At 43.2% G+C, this 15,709-nt stretch overlaps 1 protein-coding gene across 1 annotated transcript in view; it reads right to left on the bottom strand.

Moving 5' to 3' along the window:
- The window catches only part of HIP1 (huntingtin interacting protein 1), a 174,755-nt gene that overhangs the window by 57,998 nt on the left and 101,048 nt on the right, over positions 1-15,709 (bottom strand). Inside the window, exons 9-11 of the mRNA XM_069761248.1 lie at positions 6,299-6,356; positions 5,034-5,109; positions 848-991 (exon numbers count right to left, since the gene is read on the bottom strand). Of these exons, the coding sequence (XP_069617349.1) occupies positions 848-991; positions 5,034-5,109; positions 6,299-6,356 (278 nt within the window). The remainder of the gene's footprint in view (positions 1-847; positions 992-5,033; positions 5,110-6,298; positions 6,357-15,709) is intronic.

Genomic DNA, 15,709 nt, shown 5'->3' with positions numbered 1-15,709 from the left:
AGAACTCATACCAAAATGTTAAAGTTACACATTTTTTCATACCATTTGAAATAAATTAACTCATTTAGAAACTGATGGCAGCAACACATCTCAAAAAAAAGTTGGGACAGAGTTAAAGCACCACTCCAGAAGGGTTTTTTTCAGCACTGAAGTGGCGCTTTAAATGTAAGTCCCCTGCCCCTGGTCTTGTACTCATCCTCCGACATCTTCACAAAATATATAATTTGTTGTATATATAAACAACAAAGTAAAAATGACTTGTGCAAATGTTTCGTCATTTCTAACTTCTTTTAAGGGATTCAGACATCGAAAGCTATGAAGAGGCTATATGAAATTACCTGGCCACTCATCTGGCGCCTCCCGTTTGGAAGATAACACTATCTTATATATGTATTAAAGGGAATCTGACAGCAGATTTTTGCTATGTAATCTGAGTGCACCATAATGTAGGTGCAGAGAGACTGATGCCAGCAATATGTCACTAACTGGGTTGTGTTCTGCTGTTTCAATGCAATCAGTGTTTTATCAGCAGGAGATTAATACTGCAGGACAACTGGCCCTGTGTCTTCTAGTCCAACCGTGCCCCCATGTACACAGAAAGCTGTGGTATGTGCAGGTTATACACAGCTCAGCCACTGATCTCTGCTAGATCTGAAGCAGAGAAAATTGTGATTGTATCTTAACTGCGGCATCTAGTGATACATCACTGGAATCAGGGTCTCTATCCATGCCTCATGCTGCTGTCAGATTACATAGCAAAACCTGCTGACATATTCATTCTCTTTAAGGTAAGCACAGCTTTCTATAGCAACCTTTTTGATGCCTGTCAACTAATAATCTTTTTTACCTGGTGAGAAGTAGAGTCCATCCCAACAAGGTCATCAGTCTCCACCAAAGTTTCGCTGTCGGGTGGAGAATTTTCTGTAGGTATGAGAACCACCGGGCTAATGTGCTCAGATAAGGCAGAAGCTCGCAAGAAGTTTGGTGGATTCTACAGAGGAGCGAATAAATAAAATATATACATGTGTGTCATGATTTATCCTTCTACAATTAGAGTGAATGGTTTTACAACATATTTATAGATTTTTCTATCCTCTTGGAAGAAAGCCATATTCGTATGAGTCAAAGTAAGTAGATAATATCAATTTTATTGGGGCAATGTAGGTTTAGTGGTCACATGGTTAATGTAGCTGCCCAGAAATTGCACATCAGCACAGCCTCGCTGCTCAAAACCCGTTCAGGAAGATCTGTGCTGGGCTTATTCCCAGATGAATGGAGGGCAGAGATCCAGACTCTTCGCCATAATGATGCCACCTTTTCCTAGTGAGAGCTCAGCAATATACATAGTTCTCACTAGCAGCTATAACTGTATGGTACATCATGGTGCCCACACAATCAGCGACAGCCACAAAGCCGCACTAATGGTGGGGACTGGAGAAAACTCCTATCCCAGCTGTTTAAGCAGGTGAGTATTACAACCAGTATGGATCGCTGATAATGGAGGGATTTCCCTTTGTCATCTCCATGAGCCCCGGTAATGCACTCGCCAGGTTGGCAACTTTATACTGCCATCCAGGTCATGTCCATCAGTTATGTGACCTCTGCAGTCAATCACTGGCCTAAGGCCATGTTCACACTATGCGGTTTTTACTGCGGAACCGCGGCGATTTTGCCGCTGCGGGTCCACATCTGTTTTCTATGCAGGGTACAGTACAATGTTACCCTATGGAAAACAAAAACCGCAGTGCACATGATGCGGAAAAACCCGAAAAAAACCGCGCTGAATTGCTGCGGAAAAAAAGAAGGACCATGTCACTTCTTTGTGCAGAATCGCAGCGATTCTGCACCCATAGAAATGCATTGATCCGCTTACTTCCCGCATGGGGCTGTGAACACCATGCGGGAAGTAAGCGGATAATGTGCGGGTGGTACCCGGGGTGGAGGAGAGGAGACTCTCCTCCAGGCCCCGGGAACCATATTTGTGGTAAAAAAAAAAAATTAAAATAAAAAATCATGATATACTCACCTTTGAAGTCTCAGCGCTGCACGCGGCCGTCCGGTCTCAGGTTTGCTATGCGACCAGGACCTTCGGTGACGTCGCGGTCACATGACTGTGACGTCACCGAAGGTCCTGGTCGCACAGCATCTTTGGAACCGGACCGCCGCCTGCAGCGCCCAGGAGATCGGGACGTCAGAGGGTGAGTATACCATGATTTTATTATTTTTAACACTACTATTGATGCTGCATATTGCTGCATATGCAGCATTAATAGTAGGGGTAAATCCCGCAGCGGAACCCGCAGGACAAACCGCGATAAATCTGCAGGGATAACCGCAGCGGGTTTGCCCTGCAGATTTATCAAATCCGCTGCGGGAGAACCCGCAGGACAGAACGCAACGTGTGAATGTGGCATTAGTGATGCAGAACATGCAAGAAGTCACAACGAAGACCAGTGATTGGCTGCAGCAGTTAAATGAAGTCTAAATTAGTAGACTTCCAGAGTGGGGTCGTTAGGGCGGCAGGGGACTGGAAATGTTAGTAGAGATTATTCTATTATTATTATTATTTGTACGTTCTCCCCGTGTTTGCATGGGTTTCCCCCGGGCACTCCAGTTTCCTCCCACATTCCAAAGACATACTGATAGGGAATTTAGATTGTGAGCCCCATCGGGGACAGAGATGATAATGTGTGCAAACTGTAAAGCGCTGCGGAATATGTTAGCGCTATATAAAAAAATAAAGAAAATAAATAATAAAGATTCTATTCTGTCACCACATTTCCACCTCTTGGATTTATACAAAATACCTAGCTCTGTATGGCGGCATCAGTCCGGAGCTCTTAAAGCCTCCCTGATCTATACTTTTCTAGTCCCTTCCATCATATCCCGCCTCTGTGAGTATCACCATACAGACAGTGGCCCCTTTGCAGATGTCGCATCATTTGAGACTATTTATCACCGTACTATAGTTTTTTGGGGGGTGAAGGAAAGGAGTTTCTTTTATTTCACTTCACTTCCACATTCTAAAAGCCATAACTTTTTATATAGGGTGCATAAAAATGATCAACTTTTAATTAAAGGAGTATTCCCATTTCCAAGATCCTATCCCGATATGTAGTAGGTGTAATAATAATATTCAAAAATACGTCCAGTTAGCAATGTAGTATAGTTTTTCTGATTCGCTATGTCTCTTTCCTCATGTGCAGGCATTGCAGGACCTTGGGTATCCATGGACACTACCACTAGCAGCTAGCTAACTAACTGTGGTCAGAACTATGGATACCTAAAGTCCCGCAATGCCTGCACACGAGGAAAGAGACACTGCGAATCAGAAAAACTATACTACGTTTCTAATTGGAGGTATTTGTGAATATTAATATTATTACACCTACTACATATTGGGATAGGATCTTGGAAATGGGAATACAACTTTAAGTCTTTCTATGGTGAAGGGGATGGAACAAGCTGCACTCAGCAATAGTTTTTCCATATTTAATTTTCCACCATTCAAATTGACATGAATTCCATTTTCGCAGGTTTCTATTATTCTGCACATCGATAAAATAATAGCACGAGCAACTACACTTTAATTTTCTGCTACATGCTTATATTTAATTAATAAAACTAAAATTACATTTATGATAGGTTCCCTTTATATGGGGAGAAAATAATAGTGATACTCTGGCTTTTAGGGCACATTCGGATGTCCGTATAAATCGGTCCGAGATCGGACTGCAATGCACGGACTGGCCGCAGGTCTCCCAGCCCGAGAGTGGCAGCTTTGCAGAAGTTAAAAGGCTGGCAAGTTTCATCTATTTTAATGGAGAATACACGCATTAAAGAGTCATTTCAAGGTCATATTAATTGTCCCAGCCAGGACCTGGATCTTACAATATAGGAGTAATAAATTCTAGTCTGATGCAAATATCATTTACCGTATTTTTCGGACTATAAGACGCACTTTTCCCCCAAAACAATTGTGAGGAAAATTGGGGGTGCATCTTATAGTTCGAATGCAGGCTTACCGGCAGTGGTATGGTGGCGGCAGAGGTATGGGGATGATGAGGTGCGGTGAGCGGTATGGCGTGAGCAGGGTCCCTTCCACAGGTGAGGTGACGCCGCTGCCCAGTATCCAAGGAAAGCAGCAGAGCCGGGTGAATCACGGCTTTCTCGGTGGAGGCGGCCATCTTCCTGAGGCCGCGCGTGCGCAGATTGAGTTCTCTGCTTCCCGGGGCTTCAGGAAAATGGCAGTGGGAGGCCGCGTGTGCGCAGATTGAGATCGCGGCGGCCATTTTCCTGAAGCCGAGTTCGTAGATTGAGATCTCGGCTTCAGGAAAATGGCCACCGCGATCCCCATCTGCGCACGCGCGGCCTCCCACAGCCATTTTCCTGAAGCCCCGGGAAGCAGAGCACTCAATGTGCGCACACGCAGTCTCAGGAAGATGGCCGCCACCGAGAAACCGATGATTAACACCTGAGGAGGTGACCGCACATCTGCCGCCGCCCCAGCACTGCCTTAACCCCCCAACAGACACCAGGCCATGGCATCGCCCACCTAAGCAGGAAGGGACCCTGCTCAGGTGCACGCCGTATCGCCCACCGCACCTCAGCATCACCGCACCTCTGCCAACACCATGCCTCCTGTGACCCTGCTCTGCCACCGCCAGCCCTCAGGTAAGGTACTGTACCTTAAATTTGGACAATAAGATGGACCCCAATCTTATAAAAAATATTTTTTTCTGCAATTTTCACCCCAAATTTGGGGTGCGTCTTATGGTCCGGTGCGTCTTATGGTCCGAAAAATACGGTAATTAAGAAAAGTAATATTGTTGATATACTTATACATGCTTATGTATGTATTGTTATTGTTCACATTTTCTTCAATAAAAATTATTCGATTTAAAAAAATATACAATTTCATTTTAAAACCTTCACTGTTCCTTGGATAATTCAATTTTAAAAACTAATTTTTTAGTCCTTTTATTAGCCCTTAATCATAAGACGAAAAATGATGTGAAGGTGCACGGTCTCACCTCTGGAAGCTGCGGAATCTGGAGGAGCCGTTTGAAGTATTGCAGGTTACTGGAACGGTAAAACAAATCCTTCAACCTACGAGAAAATGAAAACCGAGAATTACATTCCTAACCAAAAGGAAGTTACTCATCACAGATCATTGCTGGCGCCACAAGTCATGACTGTCAGCCTCACAACAAGTAAAGTAGAAGTAATTACTAGAGTTGAGCAAATTTTTCAAAATTCAGTTCCGATTATTATCGGGGGTGAATATTGTTTTTGCAACACAGCCGAACGTCATTGGAGTCAATGGAAGTAGAAATGACCAAATATGTTCGGAATCGATCGTCAAACATAAATTCGTCACGATTAAGGTACCAATATGTCAAATTCAGATTCGGCCACCGATTCCGAACATATTCGCTCTCTAGTAACTACTCCATATCTAAGGGTTAATTTCAGTGGAAATGTTTTGATCTTCTAATATAGCATACATCACGTGAAACGATCATTCTGGCAAAGTCTGTGATCTCATACAACTAATGATTTCTTAAAGGGGTTGTTCATCACTGGAGACTTTTTTTTTACTTAAATGCATGTATTTGGGCCTAAAAACCATTTTTGCTATTCGATTTCATTAATAATTTTGCACTGTTTGACTTGACTTGACTCGTGCTGGTTAAACCAGGAGATCAGGGCTGTATCAGCACATCTCACACATCTTCGCCCTGAGAAACTTGCTCTAAACTATGGCGGGCGCATGTTCTTCTTTCCCTTGAGTGTTGCTGCCTGCTTGTGATTGGTCAGCATCATACAGGAGGAAGTAGTACACGCCTCTAGTGAAAACTATCTGATAACACCAACTTAATTCATTAGGAACAAAATACTTTTATTACTAATATCTCTACATTGGAGAGATGAAATTACCGTAAATAAAAAAAATAGATTCAATCCAGTTCAACATCAATTAAATGGTGTATAGTCCTCTCTAAAAACAGACATGTAGTCTAAGCTCACGCGTTGCATATTTTGCATGAATTCTCAGCAGATATTTGCATGCATAAAAATCCACATGATAATACAGTACCAGCTAAGTAGGTGAGATTTCATTAGATCTCATCTATGCATTGCAAATATTTTTTGGCAATATATAAATCCTTTTTGTTATGGAACCACATACAGATTTTACTGCAGATGTGCTGCGAAAAAATAAACCTTAAATATGCAGTGTGTGAACTGAAACTGCAGAACTTTTACAGTCTGAATTTCCCATTTCCATACTTACTTTTGAAACTGTTCCATAAACCGATCTCGATGACCCTGTAACGTGTCTGTAGGAAGGCCTGAAAGACAAATGACATTGCCACCATTAGTCATTTGCATGTATCCCAGTTATGCCACAGGTACAGGACATTATGTATTAGGCCGGCGTCACACTACCGTGTTTTACGGACGTAAGAGAGGTGCTGAAAATGCGGATTGCATACGGTACAATTCTTCTCTATGCTCCTGCTCCTATCTGCCGTATTTTACTGATCCGTATTATACGGTCTTCTACGGCCGTAGAAAATCGCAGCATGCTGCGTTTGTCACCGTATTGCGCAAAAAATACGCCAATGAAAGTCTATGGGGGCCAGAAAAATACGGATTACACACGGACCAGCAGTGTGACTTGCGAGAAATACGCAGCGGTGTTAGAGAGAAAAGCCGGTAATTCAGTGCGGTGTACAGTAAAATCACACTGACAGCTTACAGTAGAATAGGTAGAATAAATGTGGACACATAGAATAGGTGTATATATTCTAAATATATAATTGCCTAAGGGTTTTTCCGTCTGTCTGTCTGTCTGTCTTTCTGTCTGTCTTTCCTGGAAATCCCACGTCTCGACCAATTAGCGACGGGCACAGCGATGATGATGTCATAAAGGACGTAGAAATCCCACGTTTCTGATTCAGCTACGGGCACAGTATCGACGTAGATGTCATAATGGTTGCCATGGCGACGATGATGTCATAAAGGTTGCCTCGACCAATCAGCGACGGGCACAGTTTGCCGCAAATTCTGGAATCATCATTGTCCATATACTACGGGGACATGCATATTCTAGAATACCCGATGCGTTAGAATCGGGCCATAATCTAGTACTGTATAAAGTACAAATGCTGGCCATATGGAAAGCATCAAATCAATCCTAAGTCCGAGTCCTCACCACTGAAGTAAACACATATATACATTTTTTTTTTTTTTTACAAAGGATTCTTAAAGAAACACTCCCATAATTTTTTAAAATAAATCTGTGTATATGTGCATGTAATGTGTGTATTAATATACTCACATACCTTCGTCTTATCCAGGATCCAGCACCGTTCTGCTCCTCTTCTCAGTGATGTCCCTGCTCTGCAGACCCTCTGGGTGTCACAGCGCTCTGCGTGACCCAGAAATGGCTTTTACGATGTACAGTAAGTCTATGGAGCATCAGAATGAGACTTTTATTGTAAAAGAGATGCCCAGCTCGTAAAACACACAGAGCGAGCCGGAGAGTCCGAAGAGTGGTGACATCACAGAGAGAGGAGCAGAACAGCGCTGGATCCCAGAGAAGAGAAGCAGAGTATCTATATATATAATTGTCTAAGGGTTTTTCCGTCTGTCTGTCTGTCTGTCTGTCTGTCTGTCTGTCTGTCCTGGAAATCCCGGCTCTCTGATTGGTCGAGGCCGCCAGGCCTCGACCAATCAGCAACGGGCACAGCGACGATGATGTCATAAAGGACGTAGAAATCCCGCGTCTGATTGGTCGAGGCCGCCAGGCCTCGACCAATCAGCAACGGGCACAGCGACGATGATGTCATAAAGGACGTAGACATCTCACGTTTCTGATTCAGCGACGGGCACAGTATCGACATAGATGTCATAATGGTTGCCATGGCGACGATGATGTCATAAAGGTTGCCTCGACCAATCAGCGACGGGCACAGTCTGCCGCGAATTCTGGAATCATCATTGTCCATATACTACGGGGACATGCATATTCTAGAATACCCACCTGACTAGATTGTGGCCCGATTCTAACGCATCGGGTATTCTAGAATATGCATGCCCCCGTAGTATATGGACAATGATGATTCCAGAATTCACGGCAGACTGTGCCCGTCGCTGATTGGTCGAGGCAACCTTTATGACATCATCGTCGCCATGGCAACCATTATGACATCTACGTCGATACTGTGCCCGTCGCTGAATCAGAGACGCGGGATATCTACGTCCTTTATGACATCATCGTCAAGTGTCAGGAGGACTGATCAATATAGAAGTGTCAGGAGGACTGATCAATATAGAAGTGTCAGGAGGACTGATCAATATAGAAGTGTCAGGAGGACTGATCAATACAGAAGTGTCAGGAGGACTGATCAATACAGAAGTGTCAGGAGGACTGATCAATACAGAAGTGTCAGGAGGACTGATCAATACAGAAGTGTCAGGAGGACTGATCAATATTGAAGTGTCAGGAGGACTGATAAATATAGAAGTGTCAGGAGGACTGATCAATATAGAATGTCAGGAGGACTGATCAATATAGAAGTGTCAGGAGGACTGATCAATATAGAATGTCAGGAGGACTGATCAATATAGAGGTGTCAGGAGGACTGATCAATATAGAATGTCAGGAGGACTGATCAATATAGAGGTGTCAGGAGGACTGATCAATATAGAAGTGTCAGGAGGACTGATCAATATAGAAGTGTCAGGAGGACTGATCAATATAGAGGTATCAGGAGGACTGATAAATATTGAAGTGTCATGAGGACTGATCAATATAGAAGTGTCAGGAGGACTGATCAATATAGAATGTCAGGAGGACTGATCAATATAGAAGTATCAGGAGGACTGATCAATATAGAAGTGTCAGGAGGACTGATCAATATAGAGGTATCAGGAGGACTGATCAATATAGAAGTGTCAGGAGGACTGATCATATAGAAGTGTCAGGAGGACTGATCAATATAGAAGTGTCAGGAGGACTGATCAATATAGAAGTGTCAGGAGGACTGATCAATATAGAAGTGTCAGGAGGACTGATCAATATAGAAGTGTCAGGAGGACTGATCAATATAGAAGTGTCAGGAGGACTGATCAATATAGAAGTGTCAGGAGGACTGATCAATATAGAAGTGTCAGGAGGACTGATCAATATAGAAGTGTCAGGAGGACTGATCAATATAGAAGTGTCAGGAGGACTGATCAATATAGAAGTGTCAGGAGGACTGATCAATATAGAAGTGTCAGGAGGACTGATCAATATAGAAGTGTCAGGAGGACTGATCAATATAGAAGTGTCAGGAGGACTGATCAATATAGAAGTGTCAGGAGGACTGATCAATATTGAAGTGTCAGGAGGACTGATCAATATAGAAGTGTCAGGAGGACTGATCAATATAAATGTGTCAGGAGGACTGATCAATATAGAAGTGTCAGGAGGACTGATCAATATAGAAGTGTCAGGAGGACTGATCAATATAGAGGTATCAGGAGGACTGATCAATATTGAAGTGTCAGGAGGACTGATCAATATAGAGGTGTCAGGAGGACTGATCAATATAGAAGTGTCAGGAGGACTGATCAATATAGAAGTGTCAGGAGGACTGATCAATATAAAAGTGTCAGGAGGACTGATCAATATAGAAGTGTCAGGAGGACTGATCAATATAGAAGTGTCAGGAGGACTGATCAATATAAAAGTGTCAGGAGGACTGATCAATATAAAAGTGTCAGGAGGACTGATCAATATAGAAGTGTCAGGAGGACTGATCAATATAGAGGTATCAGGAGGACTGATCAATATAGAAGTGTCAGGAGGACTGATCAATACAGAATGTCAGGAGGACTGATCAATATAGAAGTGTCAGGAGGACTGATCAATATAAAAGTGTCAGGAGGACTGATCAATATAGAAGTGTCAGGAGGACTGATCAATATAGAAGTGTCAGGAGGACTGATCAATATAGAAGTGTCAGGAGGACTGATCAATACAGAAGTGTCAGGAGGACTGATCAATATAGAAGTGTCAATCAGACTGGCGGCCTCGACCAATCAGAGACGCGGGATTTCTACGTCGATGCTGTGCCGCTCTCTGATTGGTCGAGGCCGCCAGGCAAGAAGCAGAGTATCTATATATATAATTGTCTAAGGGTTTTTCTGTCTGTCTGTCTGTCCTGGAAATCCCGCGTCTCTGATTGGTCGAGGCCGCCAGGCCTCGACCAATCAGCAACGGGCACAGCGACGATGATGTCATAATGGTTGTCATGGCGACGATGATGTCATAAAGGGTGCCTCGACCAATCAGCGACGGGCACAGTCTGCCGCGAATTCTGGAATCATCATTGTCCATATACTACGGGGACATGGATATTCTAGAATACCCGATGCGTTAGAATCGGGCCACAATCTAGTTTTAATATATTCACACAACATTACACACATATACAGAGATTTATTTAAAAATAATCTTCATGGGAGTGCTTCTTTAAAGTGATGGAATGCCACTGTATGCATCCAGCTGAAGCACCCGATGTGTGCATTTCCTTAAAGGGATTATCCGGGGCCACTTTATTTTACTTACTATGGGACTAAGAAATAGTTAGATGATAACTGCCTTTCAATTCTGCCTGCTGCTGATCTCTGCCAGCTCAATCCCTACTGCTCCTGCCGGTGATGTTTCGGCTTCTGCTAAGATCTTGTCAACAGAGCAGCCTGGAAGAGGAAGAGCTGCTCTGTTGAAGTGAAGCAGCAGAACCGCTCATAGCCAGGTAAAACAGGCAGGTAGGTTATCTGAGGCATACCAGACAGTGTCAGAACCTGTCCTCTCCATCTGATCTACCTTGGCGCTCGTGCAGGAGTTTATTCGCTAAGTCTTATCTATAAATCAATCAATCCTTCTATTTCATGGTCAGATTCTTTACCAGGCCTGGGCAGATGGGTATCACAACTATCTAATTATAGACTGACTGATCTTTTGAAACCCACTCTACGTTTAAACTCTTTATTGCCATATGACATCTACTCAACTATGGCCCTCATGATTTTCCATAGGGCTCCCATTTCCCCAGAGGTCAAATCTAGGATGTCTCTATCAGCTAATCCCTCTCCAGCTGGAAGTTGGGGTCTGGACTGACTGTTATACTGAATAACCCCATCTTCTTTTGAATATTTCAAGCTACAATTTCTGGATATCATGCAGATCAGTGTCGCCTCCCATAGTTCAGAGAAGCTCAATTGCATACAGTATAAGAAAAACGTGGATTTCTCTGTGATAAAACATTGGATTGCAGATATCAAGATATCATTTTATTTAGCTTCCTCTGACCTATATGTCCAAATAGATGACTTAGGAGGGCTGATCGTGCTTAGTTTGGAGAGAACTCTTGCGGCAAAGAAGTGAAATGTACTCTCTTTTTTCCAATAGGCATTTTTCAAAACCTAAAGTGGAAAAAACACACTAACAATCTCTGCATAGGAACAGGATTAACAATTAAATTAATAAAAAGAAAAGCTCAAGCATTTTTTTAAAGATATTTGTGTGTTTTTTTCGATCGCCTCCTTTCTAACAAAAAACAACTTCTTCCTGGTATAATAGTCTGGTATAATTCTAGATGCACTACAATTTCTGCAATATAATAGGTTAAATACAGAGACTGGCTATTGATTGGGGTCATGGGTGACTGGTATTTACTGGAAGAGACTTCTGATTGACACATTTTAGTTTTTCCTGGTAGGCCTCCTCAAAATCAATTAACTTTTATATGTTGTAAAAGTGCAACCTAAAGTCAGAAGAGCTCAATCCCCCCTCTCCGGGGGTCTACAGACTAAGGCCGGCGTCACACACAGCGTAAAACAATACGGTCCGTATATTACGGCCGTAATACGCTGAAAAGTCCCGAAAATAGTGGTCCGTAGCTCCTCCGTAGGCAGGGTGTGTCAGCGTTTTTTGCGCATGGCATCCTCCGTATGTAATCCGTATGGCATCCGTATTGCGTGGTTTTCTCGCAGGCTTGCAAAACCAACATACCGCTATAGAAGTGATCCATGTGTCCCAAAAAGAAAAAAAATATATATATATACTGTATATATATATATATATATGTCAGTAGACACATATATGTATATATATTAATATTTTTTCCAGCGCTATACAGCTTGAAAGCCGGTAATTCAATTACCGGCTTTTTCTTTCTCCTTCCTAAAACCCGACATGATTTGAGACATGGTTTACATACAGTAAACCATGTCTTCTCTCCCTTTTTTTTGCAGATTCCACACTACTAATGTTAGTAGTGTGTATCTGCAAAATTTGGCCGTTCTAGCTCTTAAAATAAAGGGTCTGATGGCGGAAAAAATTGGCGTGGGCTCCCGCGCAATTTTCTCCGCCAGAGTAGTAAAGCCAGTGACTGAGGGCAGATATTAATAGCCTAGAGAGGGTCCACGGTTATTGCCCCCCCCCCTGGCTAAAAACACCTGCCCCCAGCCACCCCAGAAAAGGCACATCTGGAAGATGCGCCTATTCTGGCACTTGGCCACTCTCTTCCCATTCCCGTGTAGCGGTGGGATATGGGGTAATGAAGGGTTAATGCCACCTTGATATTGTAAGGTGACATTAAGCCAAATTAATAATGGAGAGGCGTCAATTATGACAGCTATCCATTATTAATCCAATAGTAGTAAAGGGTTAAATAAAACACAAACACATTATTTAAAATTATTTTAATGAAATAAAAACAATGGTTTTTGGAGTATTTTATTCTACGCCCAATCCAGTCACTGAAGACCCTCGTTCTGTTACAAAAAAAACATAAAAAACCAACAATATCCTTACCCTCCGCAGATCTGTAATGTCCAACGATGTAAATCCTTCTGAAGGGGTTAAAACATTTTGCAGCAAGGAGTTCCGCTAATGCAGGCTGCTCCTTGCTGCAAAACCCCGGGGAATGAGGCTAAATATAGATCAATGATCTATATTTAGCTTCATTTGCGGTGAGGCGCCCTCTGCTGGCTGTTCATAGATCGTGGGAACTTTCCTAGAAAGCTCCCAGGCTTTCTAGGTAAGTTCCCACGATCTATGAACATCCAGCAGAGGGCGCCTCACCGCAAATGAAGCTAAATATAGATCATTGATCTATATTTAGCCTCATTCCCCGGGGTTTTGCAGCAAGGAGCAGCCTGCATTAGCGGAACTCCTTGCTGCAAAATGTTTTAACCCCTTCAGAAGGATTTACATCGTTGGACGTTACAGATCTGCGGAGGGTAAGTATATTGTTGGTTTATTATGTTTTTTCTTTCACAGAACGAGGGTCTTCAGTGACTGGATTGGGCGTAGAATAAAATACTCCAACAACCATTGTTTTTATTTCATTAAAATAATTTTAAATAATGTGTTTGTGTTTTATTTAACCCTTTACTACAATTGGATTAATAATGGATAGGTGTCATAATTGACGCCTCTCCATTATTAATTAGGCTTAATGTCACCTTACAATAGCAAGGTGGCATTAACCCTTCATTACCCCATATCCCACCGCTACACGGGAATGGGAAGAGAGTGGCCAAGTGCCAGAATAGGCGCATCTTCCAGATATGCCTTTTCTGGGGTGGCTGGGGGCAGATATTTTTAGCCAGGGGGGGGGGCCAATAACCATGGACCCTCTCCAGGCTATTAATATCTGCCCTCAGTCACTGGCTTTACTACTCTGGCGGAGAAAATTGCGCGGGAGCCCACGCCAATTTTTTCCGCCATTTAACCCTTTATTTTAAGAGCTAGAACGGCCAAATTTTGCAGATACACTCTACTGACATTAGTAGTGTGGAATCTGCAAAAAAAATGGAGAGAAGACATGGTTTACTGTATGTAAACCATGTCTCAAATCATGTCGGGTTTTAGGAAGGAGAAAGAAAAAGCCGGTAATTGAATTACCGGCTTTCAAGCTGTATAGCGCTGGAAAAAATAGTAATATATATACATATATGTGTCTCACTGACATATATATATATATATATATACATATATATATATATATATATAGACAGTATATATATATTTTTTTTTCTTTTTGGGACACATGGATCATTTCTATAGCGGTATGTTGGTTTTGCAAGCCTTTCGAGAAAACCATGCTGTACGGATGCCATACGGATTACATACGGAGGATGCCATGCGCAAAAAACGCTGACACACCCTGCCTACGGAGGAGCTACGGACCACTATTTTCGGGACATTTCAGCGTATTACGGCCGTAATATACGGACCGTATTTTCATACGCTGAGTGTGAAGCCGGCCTATATCTGAGGTAGCTGTAAATAGACCCATAAACCATCTGTAATATGAGAACGTAGACAGCCTCCTGGTGACTGCTGGGAATGTCTCTCTGCCCGCTCTGATGATAATGCTTCTGTTTGTTCTCACCAGCCCCTTCAGGATTAAACTGTCACAGAACAAGCTCTAAACACAATCTCACAAGCACTTTATAGGAAAGTCACAATCTTTGGCTGTATAAGGGAATATGGATATGGCAGACGTCAGGACCACATCTGTGAGTAAGAACAGAGGGCCACACTGCAAGGGCCGCGCTCCCTCTCTGGTGCATGGCCTGCCCTGTCTAAAGGTACCGTTACACTAAACGACTTACCGACGATCACGACCAGCGATACGACCTGGCCGTGATCGTTGATAAGTCGTTGTGTGGTCGCTGGGGAGCTGTCACACAGACATCTCTCTCCAGCGACCACCGATCAGGGGAACGACTTCGGCATCGTTGAAACTGTCTTCAACGATGCCGAAGTCCCCGGGTAACCAGGGTAAACATCGGGTTACTAAGTGCAGGGCCGCGCTTAGTAACCTGATATTTACCCTGGTTACCATTGTAAAGTTAAAAAAAAAACAGTACATACTCAGAATTCCGATGTCTGTCACATCCCCCGCCGTCAGCTTCCCTGCACTGACTGTGTCAGCGCCGGCCGTAAAGCAGAGCACAGCGGTGACGTCAAAATGGGCATGCGCTAGCGATGTGCCGTCATTGAGTGACGGACCCTGGGACGCGGGCTGCAGCGTTTCCAGGTCCGTCACCGCTAGCGCAGATAGAGCATCTGCTAGCTCTATCTGCGCTAGCGCGATAGAATGTCGGCACTTGCGTTAAGGCATGGGTTGAAGAGGCTGCTGTTAGCGCAATGTGAACCTGGCCTTATAAATGTACCCCTGCTGTGTACTGTGTAATGGCTGTGTCTGACCGTGCAGGAACATGGTCTGATCATACCACAGCTCCTGGGCAGGGGAGGAGGCAAAAGAGAGTATACAGACAGGACAGCAGGGGATTACAGCTGATTCTTTCTCTCAGGTAAAACATTGCTTAAAAACAGGCAGTGAAATATTTTGACGCACAGAAAGAATCAGCTGTGATCGCATGCTGTAATGTCTATATTCTCTTTTGCCTCCTCCCCTGCCCAGGAGATGTGGTATGAACAGACCATTTTCCAGCACGGTCAGATACAGCCATTACACAGTAAATAGCAGGGGCACAGTTATAAGATTATCTCAGTCCAGGAACATTTTTTTAACACATCCAATTGTGGACCTTATTTTTATTCCAAGATGTATTAATTAAAATAAACTTCGTTCGTGCGAAGATCCCTTTAAGGCCATGTTCACACTTTGCG

Source organism: Ranitomeya imitator, chromosome 3 (genome assembly GCF_032444005.1).
Source record: "Ranitomeya imitator isolate aRanImi1 chromosome 3, aRanImi1.pri, whole genome shotgun sequence".
Classification (NCBI taxonomy): Eukaryota; Metazoa; Chordata; class Amphibia; order Anura; family Dendrobatidae; genus Ranitomeya; species Ranitomeya imitator.
This window is presented reverse-complemented; position numbering and strand designations above follow the sequence as displayed.